We start from the raw sequence: 24,935 nt of genomic DNA, 5'->3' as shown, positions 1-24,935 counted from the left end.
TATAATTTTATACATCGGTTAATCTAGTGTAATTAGCTTCATTTTCTTGATCAAGTTTACTATTATTCTCTTCATCTTCCTCTTCAATAATTATCAAATTGACATAACTTCTCTCATGACTAATCCAAGGAAATAACCTCAAATAAGACCAAAATCCAATGCCTAATCCCAATACACTACCAATTAAGACATCAACAAAATGGTGTCTGTAATCCCTTGTCCTACTTAATGCAATATAAGCAGCCATCAAGAATGGTGCTGCTCCAATCAATGTTCTCCAACTTCCCACTTTAGTATTGGTTGCTTGTAATTGGCCAAGTAAAAACAACGCCAAGAAGCTCAATCCTGCAAAGCTCAATGACGAGTGCCCTGATGGTGTGGTTCTAAACCCATCTTCTAATAAACCCAAGTTATCTGATGTACATACTTCAATAGATACAAGTTGATTTATTGGAGTTGATTTCTCCGGTATACACCTGGCCAAGAAATCAGGACGAAGACGACCAATCCAGTTCTTAAGAACATCAGTAGTCACTGAAGTTATCAATACGGACAAAACCAATCCAATTACAGCAACATAAGTATTGTACAACTTATATTGTGGTGTAGTAAGTACCAACGATACAACAATGACAATAGCCAATGGAATCCATGTTGAATATACAAACAATGCTGTGTTACCCACCGTTTCAACTTCTGCAAATGGATGAGATATAGTTAAGTCATTAATGTAGAATTGTCTATGAAATGGTTTGATGTCATATAGGATGAAATATAATACAAGTAGAATAACAATAAGTATCAAGTCGGTTATTCTCCACTTCAATATTGTTGAGGATATGAAACCTCCCAAATTTATACGGTTGAATCGCTTGTTTGGGTTACGAAGATTGCTTAAGATATCCTGTATTGGCATTTTCTGACAATAATGTAGCTTTTTTGTGGCTGTGGATTTGATAAGTAGTAGTATTAGTAGTAGTAGGAGTAGTTATTGTTGTGGTGTCTCTGGAGTTTCAATTTGGAGAAAGAGAAAAAATTGGTGAGACGATTCAATTAGAACAACCGCTGAGGTTATCTTTAGACACCAAAACAGATTAGAGGAAGAATACCTTTGGAAGACTAAGTTTTGATACAGAGACAAGGAAGCTTTATGTCAATTATGACTCGTATACTAAACTCTCAAGAATGACTTTACATTATTTTTATAAAATAGAAAAAGGCCATATAAAATAGATTGGATTCACGTGACCCAATTCAAAGCGCGTAATTCTTTCACCATTACATGAAAAATCATTAACCGCGTAGCAAGACGTGTCTTTCATTGGAATAACTCATTCATCAGCAATGACTACTGCCACCTACGAAGAAGAGAAGCTTCATCACACACCATGGGTTGAAAAATATAGACCCAAAAATCTCAATGACATTGCATCACAAGAACATGCTGTTAAAGTATTAGAAAAACAAGTATCGACCGGTAATTTACCTCATATGTTATTCTATGGACCTCCAGGAACTGGTAAAACATCCACAATATTGGCATTAGCTAAACAACTATATGGTCCTAACTTGTATAAATCTAGAGTATTGGAACTAAACGCCAGTGATGAACGTGGTATTTCTATTGTACGTCAAAAGATTAAAAATTTTGCTAAATTAACAGTAAGTAATCCTACACCCGAGGACTTGAAAAATTATCCTTGTCCTCCTTACAAAATCATCATTTTGGATGAAGCTGATTCAATGACTAATGATGCTCAAAGTGCTTTGAGAAGGACAATGGAAACTTATGCCAACATCACCCGATTTGCATTAGTTTGTAATTATATTACTCGGATTATTGATCCATTGGCCTCAAGATGTTCGAAATTTAGATTCAAGTTGTTAAATAATGAAAATTCATTGAATCGATTGAAATATATTGCAAATGAAGAACAATTGAATTTGGATAAACTGCAAGGTGAAGATGGTGTGCTTAATGAAGTGTTGAAAATTAGTAATGGTGATTTGAGAAAAGCTATTACGTATTTACAAAGTGCTTCGAAATTAAGTACAAGTTTGCAATTGGAAGATGATCAAGATGGAAATGCAGGATTGATTACTAAACAATCGATAAGAGAAACTGCTGGTGTCTTGCCTGATGAATTGATTGATAGCTTAATCAAGACAATAAGGTCCAAAAATGAAGAAAAATTGATTTCATTGGTGAATGATATAATATTGAGTGGATGGAGTGCTCAACAATTGATTGATCAATTACATGAAGTTCTTGTAATAGATGACTCCATAAACTCCTTGGTAAAGAATCAAATTGCATTGATCTTGTTTGACACCGACAAGAAATTGAATTTTGGAACTGATGAACATATTCAATTACTCAATTTAGTTCTACAAGTATCTAAAGTTATATAGATAACTCGAAAAAAAATAATACGTATATTGTGAAACACATCAGTCGTCATGTCACGCGATTGTGTAACCTTACAAAAACCTTCGCTACTGTTTCTCCACTTTCCGAGGTTGTGGTTGTTGTTGGTTTGGGTTAGGACCTTGTTGCGCTCCTCGTGATGTATGTTGTTGTTGCTGAAGACCAGGTGGTGGTGGCATCTGTGGTGATCCCCCTTGCATACCAAGATACTGAGGTGGTATGAATCTCGCATTAGGATTGTTTAAAAACTCAGGCGGTATTTGAGGTTGACGGAAGCCAGGTGGTGGACCCTGACCCTGAGGAAAGTTTGTTCCTGGAGGTGGTGGCATAGGTGGCATAAACCCATTAGGAAACATACCTGGTGGAGGCATCTGCACACGGCCACCAGGTTGTTGTTGACCAGGGTGAGGGAATCGAGGTTGTTGTTGTGGATGTTGTTGTTGTGGATATTGCTGTTGTAATTGCTGTTTCAGTTGTTGCAGAGGCGATTGGGTGGCATTTCCCTCTTTGTTATTTCCACCTTGCTCATCTTGTTGGTGTGGTTGTTGTTGTTGGAACTGACTACGTGGCATAGGTGGTTGAAAACCAGGTGGGAAGTTACCCATCTGTTGAGGCGGTCCTCTCATCCAAGGTGGAAATTGACCCGGTGGAAATTGACCCGGTGGAAATAATCCTGGAGGAATTTGACCTGGGTGAACATGTTGTTGCTGTTGCTGTTGCTGATGTTGCTGCTGTTGTAGAGGAATACCACGGAATCGTGCTTCACCATCGTTACCAGTGGATGCTTTTCTACTTAATTGACCAGGCGTGACACTTGTGTCAGACACGCTGACTCCTGATACACTTGAACGTTTTCCATCAGATATGGTAGTTGGTGGATGCTCAGAAAGAGGGGTTGACGATGCTGAGGAAGGTGATGGTTGAGTATTCTCCTTTTTTTTCAACAACGAACGGAAAAAACTATCGTTGGAAGATTGGTGTTGCATAGGTGGTTGTTGGGGTGGTTGCTGAGGCATTGGAATTGCTTGTTCTGGTTGATGTGATGCAGGTTGGCCCAGAGGTGAGGACCAGGAGGATCCTTGCCTTTGTAATTGCGGTAATCTCGTCTCACTCGCATTCAACAGTGGTGGCTCCGAAGTATATTGAGGTGTCTGTGGACCACTCTTTTGTCCACCGAAAAACTTTGAAAATCCAGGAGGAGGTATAGTTGCCAGCGTCAGTTGCTTTTGTGTCTCTTCACTAACACTTTTGTTTGTCTCTTTAGCTGGTTGATTACTTGGTTGTTGGAAAAATGATGAAAAACGGGATGAACGGTGATTAGCGTTATTTGACGCAACATTAGCCTGTGCCGGTTCTTCGACCGTTGCTGAAACAACAACTTCTTCTTCGATAGTAGGTTCTTTATGAGTTGGTTTAATAAAAGAAAAGAAGTTATCAACTTCGTTACCAGCGTTTTTCGCAGCACTCTCATCATCAGCCATTTGTTGTTGTTCAATGTCTTCATCAACTACTTCACCTCTTCTTCTTTTTTCTTGCAACTTCATTTGATACTTCCATTTTTCAAAATCTTCAACTGTTTGTCCCATATTCATCATTGACATATGAGATAAATCATCATCACCTGATTTACCAATTTTACCATCACCAATTATTTCTGAATCCCATTCAGGTTCCAACTCCTCGGGTCCTTCACCAAGTAATTGTGATATTTTCTCACTTGAAAGTGAATCCAACTCTTCGGCCTTAAAAAATCCATGACGACTTCCACGGCGTGTAAATTGGTCCGGTTTACTATTCTCACCGTAATTATTGGAGTGGTGTTTACCTCTTTCCCAAGTTTCATTTTGATGCTTTTTGAATTTTTTACCCTTGTATGCACCACCATTTTCCGAATTCAAGTTATTATTCAAATGTCTCGGATGGGGTTCACGTTGAGCTTTCAATCTCCAAAATGATAATTCAGGTAATAAATCCTTTATATGAGGCGCATCATCCAAGTCAGATTTCAACTCAAGCAATTTACTTATTGTGTATATATTTTCTTTTCCTTGCTTCGATGGTGGAATCGTATTTAAAAGAGTTTCCAAGTCGGTACTTTCAGTTATATCTTGTGCAACATGTTCAGCATCGGTGGCTGTAAGTTCTGGTGTTGATTCTTTAGCCGCATGAGCCATCGCACTATCCAATAATCTACTCAATGCATTGCCTGGTTCTAAATTATGAATAGAAGAATGGGATAACTTTCTTTCATTCGATTGACTCTGTCTATTTTGATTTGAAGACAATGACGCAGACGCATCTTTTTCAAGGGTTACGATTGATGGATCGACAAATATGGGATTTGATTGATTTGACGACATTATGATGAGAATCAATTCAATTTGGGTGTGTATGTGTCAATCGATCTGGGACTTTGTAATTCAGTAATGCTAAATGCAAAAGAAAATGGTATCTTCACTATCTGATATGAGTAGATCCAATTAAACTGATGATTAGGTCGAACCCTTGCTTCTATAACTATCCCTTTGATGAGTATCAACCACCCTTTGTCTAAGAAGAAGAAAAAAAAATGTTGGTGATTATTTTTGTCTTCACTGAAGAGAAAAAATGATCCCAGTTTACACTACCAATGAATAGATACATTACATCTATGTCCTCATCTACATCCTTCCCAGTAGTTTTATACCGAAATAACGTCTAATATAATATTAGTAATAATAGTAATAATAACAATAATACATAGCTAATAGAACTAACAAGGGTATCACTCACTTCACAACGAAATAAAAGAATTTCCTTCTTAATTATTCAAATAAGGTAAATTCAACTTCATAATCTCTCGACACATAATAAACCAGTCAATTTCTCGTAAGTAAAAAGTCCCATCATGATACCTCCTCTCCACATTACCGTCATCATCACCACCTGAATCATCAGAATTTTTACTTTGTCGTGATTTTGTTTGTTTCACATCTTGCTCCCACTTGAATAATTCATACATGAATCTCAAATTCGGCTGAATAATAATATTCAATCTCCTTACTCTAACATAAAGATAAGCCATTGGTAAACTAACTTGAAATCGTCTCATGATTTCAGCAATGACAACAGTTGCACTTCTGCTTACACCAACTCGGCAATGGACAAGAATCTTGGTGTTTCCGCCCGTCTTGATGTATTCTTGATTGATAAAATCCAAAATTTTGGGTAATTGTTCTGATAATTCGTCAATTCCATCATCTTCTAAATTATTCACCTTCATTATTGTGTCTATAGTTGTATTCCAATGCAAGTTTGGGTTTCGATGACGATGTTTTGGGTGGATGTCTATAATCTCAATATTTTCATCACTTTCGTCAACGGTGATTTCATTATACTTGCGGAATTTGTATCCATTCAACCATGGTAGACTCTCACCCACCGAAATCACTTTTTTGATTCCCAATTTGTTAAGTAATGGTAAACACAGAGCATGCTTCAAGGACCCAAGGTATAAATACGGTAAGATCTTCGATGGTATTGATCCTTCGACTTCTTTTACCCAATCAATAGCAAACTTTTGCACTTCAATTGCCTCATCATCATCATCGTTTTCTTCACTGCTTGATGAACTCTCATCACTCAATGAGGAATCATCATCGTTGAATATGTGTCCAAATTTGGCATTTGTATTCTTTTTAGGCGCACCCAACAAAATCTCATTGATTTCGGCCGATGATATTTCTTCCATTTCGCCCCAATTCATTGCACCTTGTTTCACCAAGGGACTATATTTTCTCAACAATGGTTCCAATTTGCGTAAAATCACCACATCACTATTAAAAATATAAAATGGTCGTTCATATGTACAATGCAATTTCAACATTACTTCATCTAGGGGTAAATTCAACGCATACATCAAGTAACAAAATACCAACAATGATGATTCAGTATATCCATCAGAACAATAAATCAACGATCCTAAACCTCGGGAAGACATTGATGATGAATACAAATAAATCAATTTGCAAATGTTGACAACCAGTCGAAGATTATCGCGTTTGCAATCGCCAATTCCAATGGAACCTGAGGGTGGAAACAGTAAATGATGACTTTCATCAATTTCTTCACTATCGTGGGAAGATATCGTGTATTTGAATAATAGTTCCGCTAGTTCAGTCAAATCAGGGAATGAAGCGTCGGAATGACATTGAATGAATAATTTGTAATTGAATTTGGGGAGTGGTAGCATATTGATATAGTCTTGAGACAGTTCACAATTCTGTGACATTAAAGAGTTCCTGGGACTACTATACCCACGAATAGCAGCGCTTGATATACTGGAGTTGACTGATTTATTTCGTTGTAGATAATAAACCATGATTTGATGATCCCAGAAATTCCCTACATAGACATTTTGACATATCTTTGTAGCAGTAGACATCATTGTAGTCTCAATTTTCTCTCTCAATTGGAAATTATTATCCCATAAAAGTAAAGGGTCTTTCAATTTATAATTTAAATTGGTGGTTGATAATTTGGAAAAATGGAAAAAACTTCGTAGGGGAGCATTCAAAGATACAGTATCCATTTGTTCATAAGCTTCATGAAATAGTTCATCAAGAATATAAACTTTCCTCTCTGGTGTACTTATTCCCGAAGATTGTTCCTCATCTCTTTGCGCTAACCACAATACCCTTGCAATGGATTGGGTAATTTCAGGATCAATTCCATAAACAACAAAATCAGAACAAGTTGATAATTTAGCAACTTGAATTTGGAAATTTCTTAATGAAATGCCTCGATCTGGATCCAAATTCAAGAAAAATGGCACCACATTAAGCTTTATACAATCAGCAGTTAACAAATCGATCATTTCTTCGTCTTCTTTGTAGCTGAAATTGTTGCCCACCTTCTCATGATCGATACTTTTCCAAATTAAAACAACTATATCTCTGATTTCCGATTTAGATACGTCGATTTTTTGTAAAATTTCAACTAATCGTACCGTATTGTGTATTTCAACTGGCAAAGATTCATCAGTTACACACATTAAAAAACTAGAGTTTTTAGGCTTGGCAGTCTTGTAATCCATAAAGATATTATTGTCATTGGCCAACCCCAACTTCTGTTGCTGTTGTTGTTGTTGGTGCAAAAAGAATGATCGCTGAGCAAAATTATCTTCATGAAGTCCATGAAGCCAGGGGAACATTTCATTTGTGGGTGGAAGTGAAGAATTAAAATAATGATGAAACATTGTCTTTAGTTGTTCCAAGGTTAAATGTTCAAATTTGAACTTGTTTGCTGCCAATGTATCTAATTCTTCTGGGTGACCCATTGATAATTTAGTTGTCTTGAACCCAATCCCATCACAAACGTCACATGGATTTACATCACCCTCAAGAGAAGCTGGCTCATCATGACAAGCACAATAACCAGGTGAAGCGTCTAAAGTTTCTGTTTTGGGATGGGAGTGATCCTCCACCTCATTATTGGGAAATGATACGTTGAAACTTCTAAGTCTGGCTCTAAATCTATCTCTTTCGTATATTAGATCATTAGATGAAGATGAGGACCTCTTGCAAGACTTATGTGGGTTTTTTGTACTAGGCGAAGACAATTTTTGTGGAATTGTTGTGCCTTGTAACTGGGTTTGTACAACAACACTTGATGGAGTAATTGATAAGTTAGGTATAGATAATGACGAGGCACTAGTTGCTGTTACTGGTGGTCTGCTATTTTCACTAGTGATGCTATTTGTTTCCAAGACAGATTTAACATCGTATCCACTATGTTGAGCAGCATCTACGATATTAGTTGATGATGAAGAAGATGATGATGAAGATAACATGGATGAATGATGATGATGATGCAGTCCTAACTCATGAAATGGAGAATGTAAGTCCAAAGACCTTGACGATTGGTCTACTTCCAACTCTGTAATATTGCGACTCATGTGGGATTCAATGGAGTAATGTTAATGGATATTTTCTTGTAATCATAGATCTTGATAAATTTCTAAAGAGGACGCAATCTTTTCCAAAGCAAGAGTATATTGTAAGTCGATGTAGTATACCTTTTCTTTTGGAGTATTTCTTTGTAAGTGTGGGTTGAACTTTAACTGTAAGACAATTGTAAAACAATTGTGGGTTGTGGGGGGAGAAGGAAATAATTGTTACTGTTGAAAGAACAATTTGGTGGAAGCAACAGCAAAATAACTAACTTGCGCTGCTACTACTCTATAGTGTAGAATGTCAATGTACTTTGTCTATGTCTATGCTGCTGATGAACAAAGTCAAATTGGTTGGTCAGTTGGTTAGTTATGTTTTGGTATTGAAAGATAACTTCTGTAAATTACTTCCGTACAGATTTGATAATTTTTTTTTGTTCTTCTTCTTCTTCTTCTTATCTTGAAATCCACACTTTTTCGTTTTAGAAATAACCAATTCAATCTGATGATTTCAATTGGAGTTATGAAGTTATGGAGTTATATTTAAGCTTTCTAATCTAATAAGGTGACTTTACAATAAGCCCAAAGCCTATTCTAAGGCCTTACTTCGCCTTGAGTATATATTTATATATAAAACAATGTATTCAAGTATCAGTCTATTTATAGTAACTTCAGTAGAGGAGAAACTATCTATCTTTGGCGCTTATTAAGTATCTACACCCATCTTCAACCACAGAGGTCTACTACATCCTACATCCTACATCCTACTATAAATCAATTGTAACAATTATTATTAGCAATTATTAGTTATTTCTATATATGTAAATGATAGTTACAGACGAGGCAAAATACATCTGTTTTAAATCCTCGTAGTTAAAATTTACCCTACCACCTCTCTCTTTCTCTTTCCATCTAACGTTGTTTCTTGAGAAGAAAAAAAAAAAAGACACCTCGTTTTTGGTTGGTCATAATGGAATAGACGCCTTCAATCTATTAGGGAACCCTGCGGAAGAGTTAACTGAAACATGTGGACAATTTTTAAGTTTTTCACTACAGTGTGTTGATCATCACGTAATGATTGATAATTCCAATGTCCAAACTCTTCGAACATGTACCTTAACACTCAATTTAGCCGCATCACTATCTTCCAATTCCTTTATATCTGCAACATCTATATTGATAGTGATCCATCCATGGGACCACCAACATTTCCTTGCTGGTTTACGCCAAAATAACAACAATTTTGTTTGATTAGGGTCAACTTTACTATTATTGTTTCGCTTCAGTGAAAGTGATCGTGATGCTGCTCTTGACGCACTGCTTGCCAATTGAGCTATTCTTGACCTTGGTCGTGATCGAGATCTTTCGTTACCATTGCCATTACTATTACTATTATTACCACTGGCATGTGATGCGACTGGTGTTAAAGAAGGTGAATCGGGTGGTGTTTCCGAAGGTGTTTGTTGTTGATCTTTTTCTTTTTCCCTTTCCCTTTCCCTTTCCCTCTCTGTCTTTAATCTAACTAATGATAATGATGAAATGACACATTTACCTGGTTCTAAACTTCTTGATCCCCATTTATCTTTAGTTTCAAACCCTGAACTACACAACATATCAAAAAGATGTTGTTCGGCTGCTCCCAATCCTTTACCATTATTATTATCTTGTTTCTCATTGGCATCCTGCATTATTGAACCATCTTCGCCAATTAACACCGGGTCATTTTCTTCAAATTTATAACCAAGTCCTGAAAAAATCAATTTATTCTTGAGTAATTCTACACTAACCCCCTTTTTCAATTGTCTCATTTCTTCTCTATTCAATCCAGCAATTGGTGGAATCACATAAAAATCCAAATCCTCTCGTAATACAATTATAGCTGGTTTAGTTTGAAGAATGTTTTCTTGCTGATGTTGTTGTTGACTTCTTGACCCACTACTAATTTGAGGACTTAATTGTAAATTCAGTTGATTTGAAGACATTTGCACCAAATCTTGTTGTGCTTTTCGAAAAACGTCAATGATATATTGGAAACAATCAGGATCAAAATTGACATAAACAACATCTTCTTCAGTTAAATTACTTATAATTTGTCCATTAACATCAAGAAATACCCCATTGGGGAAAAGACAAAGTAATATACTTTCAGGTAAACTCATCAATTCATCTCGAGTAATGGTAAATTCAGTGCCTCTAAGGTTTAAATGAATGAGTGAGTTGAAATCTATATCCTCATTAGAAGTGCCGGTGTTGTTGGTGGTTGCATTAGCAAGTTGTGAAGGTGAGTCTGGCGTCACTTGTGTTATTATATTTTCTTGCGACATGAATGCAGTAATTCTATCTCTCTATTGCCAAAAAAGTGGGCTTTGTAAAATTAAATATTATAAGTATATAGGATGGGGAATGGAAGTGGCCGGCACTTTTGCTATCAAGGTTGTTGTTTGATGAATTATTATATATATATATGTGTGTGTGTGTGTGGCTGTTCACGTTGCTTTGGTTTATATCAGTATTGAATATATATCCTTTTCCTTTTTTGATGACGGCTGGTGTGTGTCTGCGTGTCTGTGTGTCTTGTCTGTGGGTTTTGAAGATGTTGTTGATAGAAAAATGAGTGTAGACAACAACTTGAACAACTTGAACAACGGTTATTATATTACCCAAGCAAAGTTTCTATTATGACTCTTGCAGTGATATATCTTCTTTCTCTATGTCTATAGATACATATATATATATAAATATATGTATCCTCACGGGAATTGAATCGAATTGAATTGAGGTTTGAGGTAGTTCTAGTTTCTAGTTCCACTTTTGGTGATGGAATATTGTGTGGCCAATTGTCAACAAACAAAACAGAGAGAAAAACTCTTTCTCTTCCTCCAGCCAACGTTTTGAACAACCTACACGACTTTGAGCCCATCCATTCCTGTCATCAGTGAGTACCATCGGGTTTGGCATTCTACATTAACAACTAACTTCAGAGAAGAGAGAGAAAGAGAGTTTGTGTGTCTAGCAATGAGTACATGCCTGTCTAATCAGAGTAATTCCTCCTGTTCATGCAAATCCAATTCAGAAAAGATAAAACAACCAACCCTAAAACAAGCAGAAGACAATGATGATGAAGTTGTTTGGGCCGAGGATGGGGATGATAATGATGATGCTACAAACTCATCCATAGATAGACAACAACAACAACTAGCGTACAACGACGTGATACGAAAGCATCGCAAACAAGGTTACGTTGATGGAATAACAGCTCATCGAGAAGATCAATTACAACGTGGTTTCGATGATGCGTTTCCTCGAGGTGCAAAATTGGGCATAGAAGTTGGCAGAATTCTAGCTAAATTGAAATGCAAACAAGGCGGAAAAGAAGAAGAAGAAAATGGGCAGAATGTGGAATTTAAACGTGCTATTAATGGCCTATCAATATCCAAAGTATTGGATCGACAATATTTTGACGATCAATTGGAGCCCATGCCAACTCATGAATTGATTGAAAAATGGAAACAAAAATGTTTGTCTTAATCTTCTCGTTTTGAGAATTTATCTGTTTAATGGCATATCATTGGTTAATTCAGTGCTCAAGTTTTCCGATAATCCTGTCAATTTCTCTTGTAATTTATGTCTATCTTTACACCATTCAACCCAAATTTCACTAATCAAATATTGAGTTTCTTGAAACATAACATACTCTTTAAAACAACATTGCTTAATTAACCAATCTCGATTCAATTGTTGGAAAATCTCTTGTTTATCATTAATTATCGATTGTCGTAATTTGTTGATTTCAACTTCTTTGCCATTTGTAGAACCAGCTGTCAATTTTTTAAAATTGAGTTCATTTTCTTTAATTCGTTTATTCAATACATCAATTTGATTACCTGACAAGTTTTTACTTCTTTCGAATAATTCCAATAGGGAATACAAATAGTCCATGTAATTTTTCAATTTTTCTAAAGTCTTTGTGTTTATGGTGTAACTATCATCAACTATAACTTGTGATGATTTGGAATATGAATCTCCGATGGCAGTTAATCCAGCATTGATAGTTTCAATATCATTATTTTGCAACATTGTACAAGAAGGTGAAGGGGAGGAGGACTGTTGATCTTGTGGGTAGACCGTAGTATCCAACCTCTTAAATTGGTTCAATATTTCCACAAATTTCTGGTTATCATAACTCATTTGTTGTTGTCTACGTTCATGTCTTTCAACAAGTATAACCAACTTGGTCCATTTTTCAATCAATCCCCGGATGTTTTGTTCTGCCAGTGCCCAATTGCGTAAAAACTCTTCACTTATGGCTGGCCATATAGTATTTATAAAATCAGTTTGAATTTTTTGTCCCTTAAATTCAATTGAATAATCAATTTTGGCTTGTTTTTTCCAGGTAGCTAAATCGGATGGCACAGTAAGAAATGATTGTACAATGGGTTCTTCTCTGAAAACAGGATGTTTGACTAGCTGATTCAAAAATCTATGTAATCCCCGACGACGCCGTTGTAAAAATTGAGAATCAGGTGAAGCTCCTACTGCAGTCAATTAGTATTTTCATATTCCTTTAAAAAATAATTGAGTCTTTGTTGAGTTATTATACATACCCGTAAATTTCTTTGGTGGCAACCCTGGAATCACTCTAAATGGATACTTTTGTAACAAATACTCCAACAACCTAAACACAAATGGTTAGTAAATGGAAACCTCAAGAAATAGATCTTCTTTAAAGACATACCATGCAAAGTCAGAATACCTCCTGATAACTTTTTTATGTCCTGACAGCCCTCCTTTTCCCAATACCAAGTTATGAGTAATTATATAATTTATATGCTTGAACAAGAGCCCCTCCTTTTCAGGCACTTCCTTGATCTTGACTGGTGTATCATCAAGAATCAATGGTTTAAACTCATCCCTGATATCTTCAATATACTTTTCAATATATGAAGCATCTTGAGGATTAATCTCACTTGCGTCTTTACCACTATCTCCCCCAAGGATTTGATGTTGAGAATCAGAATGGTCACTTAGTACAGGATCAATTCTACCTCGTTGGTTCCAATCATCAGTCTCGTCGTCGTCGTTCGCTCTTGATGTGTTTGCCATTAATGGATCATTAATTGCATCTTGTTCATCTTCTTCTCTTTTTATTAACTTGAGAAATGGTTGTGGCAACTCAGGTAAATTGTTCAATTTGAATTGTAAAGTGACAAAATCCCCCGACCCAGGTACATCAATCTCCAATGCAATTAACCCTAAAATTTGATAAAAGTTCTGGGCCAATGTAACAGGAACTAGATTATTATCATAAACAATGTCTAATAACTTTGTTTTTTGATAATTAGTAAGATATTGTAATTCAATTAATTTATCAAATACATAATATTCAAAATCATTAATTGTCGAGATCTTGTTAACTAGCTCTGAGCGAAGAGTTTCGTAACTGGAGGGAACATTTGTCATAGACATTGACAGTGCTGGCTTTTGTTGTAGGTGGTGTTGTGATTTGGCTTCTCCTCTTGTTTGATTGAGTAGTTCTGAAGATGTAAGGTATGTTGATTGATAGGGGGTGGGTGATAGTGATGGAATCGGACTTTTGACAATTGGCTTATCGGCATCGTTCCATCCGGATGCTGATGACCATGGGTCTTCCTCCTCCCCCGTGTTGAATATACTGCCACTCATATTTGAAAGATAATACGTTGTGGATGTTATTATTATTGTTGTTGTTGTTGTTGCTTTATATAGATATTTTGTTCTCCAGAGTTGTTGATTTCGGAGCTACCAACCAATTTGATCATACTCGGACAAGACAGACAGAGAGAGATATGCAAAAAGATATCATCCTACACTTTTACTTTTTATAGCTACACTAAATACATTATCAATCTATAATCTACTTAATTTCCTCTTAGCTTCCTCTTTAACGTCTTCTTGATCACTTTCACTCAACTCTTGCAATATCTTGACACAAATGGCTTTAACAGGAGGACGATACATACTCAAGAATTGTAATGCTAAAAATCCAATACTCGATCTACCGGGGTCAAAACAAAGTGATTTAATCTTTTGTAACATTTCTTCATTCAACATTGGTAAATCACTAAGTAATCGAAGGAAAATTCGTTTATCATTGGGTTCCAAATAATTAATCATTGAATCAAGAACTTTGTTTGCCCATTTATAATATACTGGTGTTGAAACTTGTGAAGCCAAAATCTTCGTCCCATTGGCATTATCCTTTTGCTGTTTTCTATTTTGCTGAAAGGTTTGTTCACTAAACCATTCTTCATTTAACCATTCAATTACAACATCGACTCGTTCATGGATATTTTCAATAAAAAACTTGAATATGGCATCTCGAATCATCGCACCCATATCTTCTTTATTTTGATCATCGGGTACTTTATCAACAATTCCATCTTCTTCAGCAACAGTTCTCATTCCTCTAGTAGCTAATCTAGTTAATAGTAACACCCATGTATCTTTATTAAATGACTTAATAGCAACATCAGTTAAATCTTTATTGATAGAGTCATCGGACTGTTCGAGTTTGATCTCTGGTTTTTTCATTCCGTTACTTGTATTTGCATCAATGTTGTTGATTTTTGCAAGCTTGAAGAAATTATCAATGATTATAGAGATGTGGGTCTTTTTGTCATTAAATGACAATTCCTTTGGTGGTGCTAGAGAAAATGAAGGGTCCTCTCTTTCTTCATCATCATAATCATCTTCGTCATCGTCATCTTCATAATCATTATCATACTCATTGGTGGACTCCTTCTTTACGGTAATAACTGCGGCATTAGCCCCATTGGCAAACAGTGGATCAATCTTTTCTTGTTTTACCTCAATCGTCGCTTGGGTTAGAGCATCCTTGTATCGTTCACTCACAATCTCCAAAGCTTTTGTCAATCTTGAAACAGATGCTTTTTGTAATGCATTGACAACTACTCTAGCACAAGTTTGTGGTGGAACTGTACTAAAGTCAAAACCATTCAATTTATCATTAGGATCATTTAGAGTGTATAAATGTTTATAATCCATAATTTTCAATTTTTTCGATGGATTATGAAACCCTTCAAATGGTCTTTTTTTAATATTGTTATCTTCAATAGAAAAGATATGTTTTCTTCTCAAATCAACACCTCTTTCTGTTAAAGCATTGATTTGATCATCGAGTGATGCTCTCATATTTGGAGGAATCAATGAGTTCCTCTTTGCGTAGCTGAGGAATATTCTAATATTTCTATCAACATATTTTCTGGCCAATTTAAATTGGTCTACTGATTGGTAATTGGATTGTTTCTTCTTGTTACTATCGTATTGCTCTACCGCTTTAAGTAAATGTAACGCTAATTGGGGCTTTTTCTTCAAGATGATAATGCAATGGTTCAAAGTGGCGGTGACTAGTGGAGGTATTATAATATCCAAATAGAACACCTTCAAAACTAAGGTTGTAAACAACGTACTTGACTCATATTCCATATTTTCATATTTAATCAATGAATGATTAGGAGGCACATCATTCAATGAAAATCCAACTTTTGAAATAGGTTCACCAATAACGGAAGTTCTCGATTGATAATCAATCACTGTCATTAAAAATTTGAGTAATTCAAGTTTTGTAGTGATATTTCTCATCAAATCATATTCACTATTATCTGATGAACTCAAGGGATAATTGGATTGGAATTTGTTAACTAACGAATTCTTCAATTCCGTCAATTTACTCCAAAGTGAATTACATCCTTCATTTTCGCTAATATACTTGAATACCAACTTGTAAACAATCAAAGAAATATCAATCAACTGGCCAAAGGTCTCCACATCATGTCCTTCCCTTGCTTGGCCCTCTTGCTGCTGCTGTTTCTGCTGCTGTTGCTGTTGGATAGTTATAGGTATATTCATAAGAATAGTTAACGTATCAAGAGAATCAATAGCAAGATCTACTTTATCAACATTCCGTATTTGATAAACGTCTTTAATAAAAGTCTCATAAATGAGTTCAATCCCCCAATGTTTAATAGCATATGATTGGTTATTATTTATGATTGGTAATATTTGTTTATAAACCCGGACAAAGGTTTCTGGTTGTGTGATTCCCAATTGTTTGGCTTGATTTAGTTGACGTATAATCAACTCTGTCGTTGCAGGGTTTACTGACATCGCTTGACTATAGGAGCGCTTGGGAGTAAAGGTGAGAAATGGTTAGATTAATGATGTTTTAAAGTAAGTGATGATGAGTAGTTTAATAGACCTCTTTTGTTCTATCTCTCTTTCTGTGTGTATTTGGTGGGTGATGAAGAATAAAAAGTTTTAACTAAAGAATTAGAGAGCTACCATCTTTAAGTACTAATACTTAATATCGTAATACAACTTTGAAGTGGTAAATAGCTTAATGTAATTACCCTAGCTGCTCTATTCAGAATGTTTGAACCAAATATATACCGATTAGTAGTTTATGGGCTTTTTGAAATGAATCAAACTTCAAGGTAAAACTTTTTGCAGCAATTCTGTGGGAATAACTGTCTCGAGATTTACCTTAACCTAGATCTAATAGATTCACATATCATATCAACGACCTAATGACGAGGAATTGAAATTAGTAAAGTCTTTAAACCTTTCATTGATGATGCGGAAAGAAAGTTTATTGAATATATGGCATGAACTCATCTAATTGGAATGACTCTCAAACGCTACCACAAGAAAACCGTTGATGTGGCATTATAATAGTACCCTATTGTTTCAGATTGTTTCAAAATACCAAAATACCATCTGTTACATTTGAATACTACATTCCGAAAAATCGAAATTACTTAATAGCTACGACACTTTACAAAACACTATTTCAGTGTTTATTTGTCCCCTAATCTCGTGCCACACTCGTACTCTTCAGCATCATTCTCCTTTGAATTACGCGCTGAATTGATTTTTCAAATCTGCAGATCTATATCAACAAACAGTATTCTAAAAATAGGCTACCAACATATAACATTCAGATACTATTTGCATAGGCAGTTATCGCATTTTGTTGGCTTTTTTTCATCAATGCACCATATACCTAACTACGCATAGCTACACTTTTCACACATGCAAGACACATCACTCAAAGATCATTTAGATGCTGAGAGAGCTATCCAAAAATATGAGTTGAATACCTCGACGTTTGATGTTGTTCGAGTCGATGATTTTCACAACCACAACTGTTCCACCATGTTCTGGTACTTTTATATGTGGATCCTCGTGTTCTTAGCATTTGTATTGTTGGCAGTTGATATCTACTCATGTCTCAATATTCTTGTGTTTCATAAATGGGCAACGGATGATTATAAACCATATGCATATTCGATAGCCAAGTGGATTTTCACTGGATGTATCATCTTTGAGTTTGTTTTATTGATTTACTGTTGGATCTGGGCTATACATATCTATCGCACGAAGAACATTGCCATGGTGTATCTCAATTCAATATGTAAAAAGATTTATTCCATCAAGTCATATTCCTGCTTTTGCTTAATGAATAGTATTGACGAAGGTAAATTTTTCGATCAATGTTGTTTCAATACCTACTATGAAATACAAAATGCGCCACAGATCCTCATTGCAGATACCCCAAGACAAGTCATTAATATTCTTACGCTAAGGTACTATGCTACTGGCGGTGATTTAAACAACGATATACTAAGCAATATCAGATCCATTGCAAAAACAAATTTACGACTTTCCATAATCTTGAGCTTCATGTGCTTGTCGGTCTTTATCTACGCCATATTCTTTTTCAAATTCTTGTTTGGGATGCTACTGTATATACCTTTGAAATATTCGCTAAAAGATCAAGGTTACAAAAGCTTCAAAAGTTATTGCAGTTACTTGGTGAATAAATCAGTTTCAGATGCCGTTAACAAACACCACAGACCGAAGAAAGAATTGAGGGAAGAAGGATTGCTTTCTGAAGCTGCAATCTCACAACTTCCACAAATAGATGAATACCCATCCGATTATAAAGGATATACTCGAGTATACTATGGAAGATCAGAGTCAGACGAAAGCATCGCAATGAGAAGTTTGAACTATAATGCATCAAAACCATATGGGGACCTGAAACCAGATCTCTACCAACAAATACCTTTCGATCAATTGCAACAATCCGAACAAGTATTTTCAACATTGGGTGCGAATAATGTTCCTTTTAGCAAGAGACTAAGCAGCCTTCGGGAAAAGAATACAAATAAATTATTTGAACATCCTCAGGTCGCTGGCAGTGCTAGCAGTTTAACGAATGCACAACCACAAGCACGATATGAGAGTCTCACACAAGTAGACACGCAAACAAGTGTCGCAAACACCAACGATCTACATTACTACAAACAGAGACTGAGATCATACAATAAGTTAATGCAGAGTGATGAATTACTTGAAGAGTCGCAAAGCAGAATGCCCAGTTACCCAATGAGATCGTATACTGCAGAGAGCTCATATGACCTTCGTAATCCAAATCAGATGGATTCACAGATTGACTTGCTTTCAACAGATCCCATACACGAGCAGAATAACTACGATGCTATAGATCAAGAACATACAGGATCAGAACCCTGGTCTTTGAACGCCCCATTTACCGAGCCACACCAGCATCAAAAAGTGTTAAAACGTAAACCGATTCTGAGATCATTTACAGAGGAGTCATATGCAACAAGTCAGTATACCTCGCAAGATCCATTTTCTGATGACCAATTTGCCTATGAACAACCCAAGGTGCCAGAAGTCAAGATTGACCACAGTTCGCCAAACTCACAAAATTCGGGCGAAATAGACAAAATTTTGGATGCTTACGACGCCAATACATCAGCTCCATACCCTGTAAGAGGAGTATCAAAATTCTTTGACAAAGAATGAAAAAAACTGAGTTTACATACATATGCATTCAAACATACAATCAATTATATACACGAATCCAACACTTCAACAACCATACTCTCTCTTTTATCCTATGTTTTCCCCTCGTATTCACTTTGCAACTTCTTCAATTCTTCATCACTAATTGGTGGGATTGGAATATCACCAAAATCATCTTCAGTCATCTTTTGGAATGTGTAAAGATACACAGCTAATGGAATGGCCCCCACGGCGAATAATCCTATTGTGTTTCTCCAAAAGAATGGTTGTCTGACTCTATATAGAGCTGGTGTTATTTGATGAGTGACAGGATCTCTGTAACGATCGTGACCCTTTCTAAAAAATAACGCAGTTAGTATTTTGGTTGTTCGGAAATGTGAAGGGGATTTGAAACATACGGTGCTCCGACAATTTTACCCATAGTCCTTAGTGTTCCGTGCATTGTTGATGTCTATTTGACTCGTACAGTTGTTTCGTTTAGGTTGAAGATTTTTTTGGCGTGATATCTTACGAGTTAAATTGGTAGCATAACAAGGCTGATCTATTGTATATGCTAATTTACCACTTTCTATATCTATATATATCACTTCTTTAGTAATGGTTTAACCTCCAAAGAGTCACTTTTCCAGCTTCATTACCAACAGCTAGAACCTCATTATTTGGAGAAAAGGCAACACCGGTGACTTTTCCCAATGGTGTACCACTTGTAGGCCAATTGCTATATACTGAACCTGAAGGTAAATGAACCAATTTGAGTGCGTCTCTTTTACCTCTTGATGCAATTACGAGAAGTTGTCCATCTGGGTTGAATGTAAGTGATGATATTGAAGTGACTAAATTTTCAACAGTTTTGAACGGTTTTGGTTGTGTAGATGTACTAAAATTTTGTCTGTCGTAGAGATTAACGACACCAGTATTGGATCCAATAGCTAGCCATCTATTGTTATTTCTTCCACCTAGTTTAATCTTAGTGACTCCAATACCTCCATCGTCTGACCATTTGCGTGAAATCTTAGTTTCTGATTTAGATGACAATTTACCCTTCAATTCAAATTCCCATACATCACCAGCTGAATTAACAACCACAACAAATGATTCATCATGCGCAAAATCAAAGTCAGTCACAGCTCCTTCAATCTTGAACCCTTTAATCCATTGTCCCGTGGTTCCATTTATCAAATTGAACCAACCAGAATTTCCAATCAATCCAATAAAGGACCCATTTGGACTAATTTTAAAACTCTCAAATGATCTCTGCACTTGTTCATGTCCATACATACGACTGATCTTTTCAATCTCACCGGTGTTCAAATTGATCTTGTTCATATACTTTCTTCTTCCTGCAGCATAGATTATATTCCTATCAGCTTGAGGGAAGAATTGTGAGCTCATTATAGGGCAATTTCTTAAAAAATAAGATGTGATAAAGTTGTTGGTCTTGCCGTCAATTTGATAAAGTCTTATGGTTTTATCGAATCCTGCAGTGAGCAAAATTGGATGTGTTGGGTGGAATGATATAGCTTGAATGGCACCTTTGGATAACTTTTGATAGTTGGCATCTTTTAACCTCGTTATGGAGATTCTCGATGGTGAGATCAACTTCAATTGCTTTGTAACGACAAATTGGTGGGTGGATGTTAAAAGTTTTGATAATGCGGCAGTCAGTTTTCCATTTTGCTGATAATTGTCTTGTTGTTGTTGTTGTTGTTCTTCATCATCATCAAGTATTATATCGTCATCGGAGCTATTTTCCTCATTATCTTGACCAAGCTGGTCGGCCCATGATGGTCGTGGGTATATTTTTTCAAATTGCGATCGTAGCCTAAGCATGTATGCCTTCCCACTTATAAGGTCATCCTCAGGAGTCTTTCTCAATTTCTTTAAACGATCAGACGAAGTGAGCGACACATTCAATTTCTCATCATCACTGTCCACCCATACATCATCTTCATCGCCAAGCTCTTCTTCTGAATCTTCCTCGACGTCACTTGCAGAGCTAACATCTTCGTCCATAAGATCACTATCATTATGATCTTGTACTCCTTCGTCAATATAAAATAAGTCTTCGTCTTGTACATCATCCAATTCATCACTATCTTCTGCTCCATCATCGAGTTCTTCAACTACTTCTTCTTCGTCATCGAAATCGTACAAGTTGTCAACTTTACGCAAGTTGCTTTCTAATCCAGCAAGATCTCCAAACACCAATTTCTCCAACATAAGCTCCTCCTCGTCTTTCGGAGGCACTTCAACTATATCACCATCTCTGTTTTTAGGCATCGTTGCAGGGTTAGTAATTACCTATTCAAAGACGTTCAGCATTAAAAAAAAAAATCAACTTTCAGATGAGAGATGCCCCGCTACCAACCACACATCGAAATCACTTACACAACGTTTCTAAAACATACTTTTATGGAAATTGACTTGTATTAACCTATTTACTTCCCTTCATTTGATTAACAAAAGTGACAAAATACTTTTTGAAATCCTTAATGTCCAAGTTGATCAAATTAGTACAAAAATCATTAAGCAAATCTTGACTTAATCCCATATTAGTTAAATAAGTAGAAAGAAATTTAATAAAGCTTTCTTCCTTTTTTTGTTGATATGTCTTGAGCAACATGGCAATATCTTGAGCAATTAATCTATATTGAGCATCTCCTAGAACAAATTCTTGTCTTTGAAAAGGTAATTCAAATGATAATTGAACTACTTTTTCCATTAAAAATTCATCAATACCTTCGATTTCCGGGAGTGATTGTCCATATAGATCCTTTTCGTCAGTAATTTTGCCTCCGTCGCCAAAAACGTTGACGAGATTGATTAGTTGTACGATCGCCAACTTAGAGGCTCCCGTGTCGGATAAATCGTAAGAATATTCAAACAACTTGGACACAATTGTAGGAAACTCATTTTTGTTTGTTTCTGTGACTAACAAACTCGACAAGTGGTTTGTAATTATCGAATTGAGGAAGTTAAGCAATGATTTTTTCAAGAAATTCTTGTCCCTGATGATATCTGGTCGCAAATTTTCATCCTCGATAACTTGTTGTTCCAAAGTTTGAAACACTTTTGAAAACAATGGTGTAAAAAAATTGTTGAGTAATTGATAAATGTTATCATCTGATTTATACGTGTGCCCAATTTGACTTAAAAAGCTCATGAAATCACTAATTTCGCTAATTTTTAAATTCGACGATGACCAGATAATAGTGATCAACTTGGTCAAATGACCACTAATGACAGAGCTGCTTAAGAGCGGAACAAATCTAGCAAACGCAAATCGAGATGCATCTCTAATGGTTTCAAATTTGGAGAAATTTTCCAATGTAATCAACACTACTTGTGCTGCGTTATTCACTTTATCAACAATTTCCGGTGGGAATTTAAGATTAGATTCATAGTCGTATCCACGCACAATTGTACCTAAAGCCATCAACAGATGATGAGCTTGTAGAACAATGATTAGTTCCTTATCTTGTATTGAAATACATTTTTCTAAATCGTTAAAAATCGGTTGGAATACAGATTCAATAAGTTTGACTTTAACAGGTGTGTACTCGTGGGGAACTAGTGATATGATTAAACCTATGGTTTCGAAAAGGTATTGTTGATTATTGAAATTTCCATTCTCGACAACATCATCGTCTTCATCCCTAGTTGGCAATTCTGCTTTGATTACAAGTAATGGTTTCAATTTCAAAACAATTTGTTCAATTAATTGTTCGTTGTCCAATTTTGGTTTAGTAAGTTTCATGAATCTGAAAAACAAATACCAACTTCTCAACCTAACCTTTTCATTGTCATTAAACAACCCCAATGGCGATGTGAAAATCTCCAAAATTCGAAGCACCAAATCACGCCTATTTTCATGGGAATTCAAAAAGCTATAATGTTTAACCACCAACTCAAAGAAACTTGATTGGATATGTGGATGGTTGACCTCTAGTATAAATGATGAATCAATCAACTTGATCAAAAACTCCTGAAAAATCATATATGGTTTGCTCTCATTGACTTTGTTCTTAGACACATTAATCAAGTTCATTTTCAAACTTTCGGAAAAATTGCTCAATTCAAATAACCCCAATTCCAACTTGTTCCATGACTTGTTGCCTTCAAAAAGGGACTCATTAATCACAACGGGAATAGCCTCTATATACAAACCAGGAGCGAGTCCAGCAATTTGATCTTGGAAAAGTTTTAGCCTAGCTCTAAACTCAATAAACTGCCTTTCACTATCATCATCCTCATCATCGTCCTCGTCATCTGCATCGTACTTCATTTTTAAAATTATTTTATTCAAAAGTGTTGATAATAGCTCGATTGAATACAACGACGAGCTCTTTTTACAAGCACTTAAAAACATTTGAATAAAAGGGAATACATTTTGTGCAACATCATCATATTCGTTGCTCAAAAATGTAAGGACAATTGGCCATAAAGTGTATAAATGTTCATTAATTTGACTAGTCAACGTGGGTTCATTACCCAAGACGTATAGTAATTCCTCTCCTATTTGGTTGGATAATTTCGCTACGTGTTCTTCAAATTCAACATCACCTGTCAATTGTATTGATGATATAATGTTAGTCAAGTTGAGCAATGAAATTAACTCTAGTTTGTCTTCTGGCGGCATTTTTTTGGATAGTATTTGAATCAATGTGTTGCATGTAGTATTTCTCTCTTGTTTACGAGTGAGGTAGCCAACAATGGTGTTTAGACACTGTGGAGTAACAAATAATGCAATGTCCATCCAATCAACATACAGTCCAATGATAATTAAAGTGTTTTCTAGAATTTCTTCAGAATTACCACCATCTGTCAAAATTTTGAACCAACTGGCCACCAAATCATTCATATTTTTATCTCTTACTGCATCCTTGATCAATGCATTTCTATCTGCCCATGCTTGAGAACGTGCAATGTATTTATCTCCTATTTCGGAATGGATATTGATTAGAATTCTTGTGTAATAATCCACAGCTAATTGATTACCCGACAGAATCAATTCAAGCAAGTCGTTAATATAGTTGGGGTAGATGTCTATATACACCAGTGTGAATGTCTTGGCGTGTATTTGAGCAAACTTGTTTCTCAAATATGTTGGGTCTTTGATATCATTTGAAATAAATTCTGACAAAATTCTCAATACTATTTGACAGAGTTGATGACACTCTTCACGAGTCAAATTCTCCACATTTTCTTCAATGACTTGATAAAGAAAAAACTTGAGATCACTATTAATCTCTGATGTGGTTGATTTTGAAATCAAATCCAATGCGGTGTTGTAACCATCTTTTGTCGCCTTAACTTCATTAAGAAACTCGTAGGCTTGTAGCTGAAGCTTTTGATCTGATGATCCACTCAACGCTATTTGAATAGCATTAATGATTTGAGCTTCCATGTATTATACTGAAAGGGGGTTGTGGTTGTTGCTCTTTGTTTGTGAATGCAGTATGGATGAGTTTAAAAAACAAAATTAGGAATGCAAAAATTTTACTGGGTATATACAGCGAAATCAAAAGGCAAAAGACTAAATGAGGTATCGTTATAAAACAGGTAGTAGAAGGAATACAGTCTCTTGGTTCAGGATCCACAAAGTGTGAATAAAATGAATGTTGCTTGGGATAGTGTTGAATTGATGATCTGTGTTCCCTCTCTTCCTCTCTATCTGTTGGTTGT

General features: G+C 35.8%; 12 protein-coding genes across 12 annotated transcripts; 3 read left to right on the top strand and 9 right to left on the bottom strand. All coding sequences in view use genetic code 12, as the record gives it.

The window, feature by feature from the left end:
- Positions 1 to 7: 7 nt before the first annotated feature.
- On the bottom strand, positions 8 to 916 carry CORT_0H00940 (Dpp3 protein; the record flags this gene model as incomplete). The annotated part of the gene is made up of 1 exon (XM_003871286.1): positions 8 to 916. One exon carries the CDS (start codon positions 914 to 916, stop codon positions 8 to 10), a length of 909 nt encoding a protein of 302 aa, XP_003871335.1.
- A 428-nt stretch (positions 917 to 1,344) lies between these two features.
- On the top strand, positions 1,345 to 2,412 carry CORT_0H00930 (Rfc2 heteropentameric replication factor C subunit; the record flags this gene model as incomplete). The annotated part of the gene is made up of 1 exon (XM_003871285.1): positions 1,345 to 2,412. One exon carries the CDS (start codon positions 1,345 to 1,347, stop codon positions 2,410 to 2,412), a length of 1,068 nt encoding a protein of 355 aa, XP_003871334.1.
- An 84-nt stretch (positions 2,413 to 2,496) lies between these two features.
- Positions 2,497 to 4,788, bottom strand: CORT_0H00920 (hypothetical protein; the record flags this gene model as incomplete). Its single annotated transcript, XM_003871284.1, has 1 exon — positions 2,497 to 4,788. The coding sequence occupies one exon, from the start codon at positions 4,786 to 4,788 to the stop codon at positions 2,497 to 2,499; it is 2,292 nt and encodes a 763-aa protein (XP_003871333.1).
- A 440-nt stretch (positions 4,789 to 5,228) lies between these two features.
- On the bottom strand, positions 5,229 to 8,363 carry CORT_0H00910 (dual specificity protein phosphatase; the record flags this gene model as incomplete). The annotated part of the gene is made up of 1 exon (XM_003871283.1): positions 5,229 to 8,363. One exon carries the CDS (start codon positions 8,361 to 8,363, stop codon positions 5,229 to 5,231), a length of 3,135 nt encoding a protein of 1,044 aa, XP_003871332.1.
- A 1,061-nt stretch (positions 8,364 to 9,424) lies between these two features.
- Positions 9,425 to 10,681, bottom strand: CORT_0H00900 (Whi2 protein; the record flags this gene model as incomplete). The annotated part of the gene is made up of 1 exon (XM_003871282.1): positions 9,425 to 10,681. The coding sequence occupies one exon, from the start codon at positions 10,679 to 10,681 to the stop codon at positions 9,425 to 9,427; it is 1,257 nt and encodes a 418-aa protein (XP_003871331.1).
- A 691-nt stretch (positions 10,682 to 11,372) lies between these two features.
- CORT_0H00890 (Yae1 protein) lies at positions 11,373 to 11,885 on the top strand (the record flags this gene model as incomplete). Its single annotated transcript, XM_003871281.1, has 1 exon — positions 11,373 to 11,885. The coding sequence occupies one exon, from the start codon at positions 11,373 to 11,375 to the stop codon at positions 11,883 to 11,885; it is 513 nt and encodes a 170-aa protein (XP_003871330.1).
- An 18-nt stretch (positions 11,886 to 11,903) lies between these two features.
- CORT_0H00880 (Mvp1 protein) lies at positions 11,904 to 14,039 on the bottom strand (the record flags this gene model as incomplete). The annotated part of the gene is made up of 3 exons (XM_003871280.1): positions 11,904 to 12,892; positions 12,962 to 13,032; positions 13,093 to 14,039. The coding sequence occupies 3 exons, from the start codon at positions 14,037 to 14,039 to the stop codon at positions 11,904 to 11,906; spliced, it is 2,007 nt and encodes a 668-aa protein (XP_003871329.1).
- A 204-nt stretch (positions 14,040 to 14,243) lies between these two features.
- Positions 14,244 to 16,523, bottom strand: CORT_0H00870 (pre-tRNA processing protein; the record flags this gene model as incomplete). The annotated part of the gene is made up of 1 exon (XM_003871279.1): positions 14,244 to 16,523. The coding sequence occupies one exon, from the start codon at positions 16,521 to 16,523 to the stop codon at positions 14,244 to 14,246; it is 2,280 nt and encodes a 759-aa protein (XP_003871328.1).
- Positions 16,524 to 17,447: 924 nt separating this feature from the next.
- On the top strand, positions 17,448 to 19,250 carry CORT_0H00860 (hypothetical protein; the record flags this gene model as incomplete). Its single annotated transcript, XM_003871278.1, has 1 exon — positions 17,448 to 19,250. The coding sequence occupies one exon, from the start codon at positions 17,448 to 17,450 to the stop codon at positions 19,248 to 19,250; it is 1,803 nt and encodes a 600-aa protein (XP_003871327.1).
- Positions 19,251 to 19,342: 92 nt separating this feature from the next.
- On the bottom strand, positions 19,343 to 19,692 carry CORT_0H00850 (Rrg10 protein; the record flags this gene model as incomplete). The annotated part of the gene is made up of 2 exons (XM_003871277.1): positions 19,343 to 19,586; positions 19,649 to 19,692. 2 exons carry the CDS (start codon positions 19,690 to 19,692, stop codon positions 19,343 to 19,345), a joined length of 288 nt encoding a protein of 95 aa, XP_003871326.1.
- A 149-nt stretch (positions 19,693 to 19,841) lies between these two features.
- CORT_0H00840 (Utp18 U3 snoRNA-associated protein) lies at positions 19,842 to 21,530 on the bottom strand (the record flags this gene model as incomplete). The annotated part of the gene is made up of 1 exon (XM_003871276.1): positions 19,842 to 21,530. The coding sequence occupies one exon, from the start codon at positions 21,528 to 21,530 to the stop codon at positions 19,842 to 19,844; it is 1,689 nt and encodes a 562-aa protein (XP_003871325.1).
- A 154-nt stretch (positions 21,531 to 21,684) lies between these two features.
- CORT_0H00830 (exportin) lies at positions 21,685 to 24,657 on the bottom strand (the record flags this gene model as incomplete). The annotated part of the gene is made up of 1 exon (XM_003871275.1): positions 21,685 to 24,657. One exon carries the CDS (start codon positions 24,655 to 24,657, stop codon positions 21,685 to 21,687), a length of 2,973 nt encoding a protein of 990 aa, XP_003871324.1.
- Between the last annotated feature and the right edge of the window lie 278 nt (positions 24,658 to 24,935).

The sequence above is a fragment of the Candida orthopsilosis genome, assembly GCF_000315875.1.
Source record: "Candida orthopsilosis Co 90-125, chromosome 8 draft sequence".
Taxonomy (NCBI): Eukaryota; Fungi; Ascomycota; class Pichiomycetes; order Serinales; family Debaryomycetaceae; genus Lodderomyces; species Lodderomyces orthopsilosis.
Note: the sequence above shows the minus strand (reverse complement) of the source record. Positions and strands in the feature narration are given on the sequence as shown.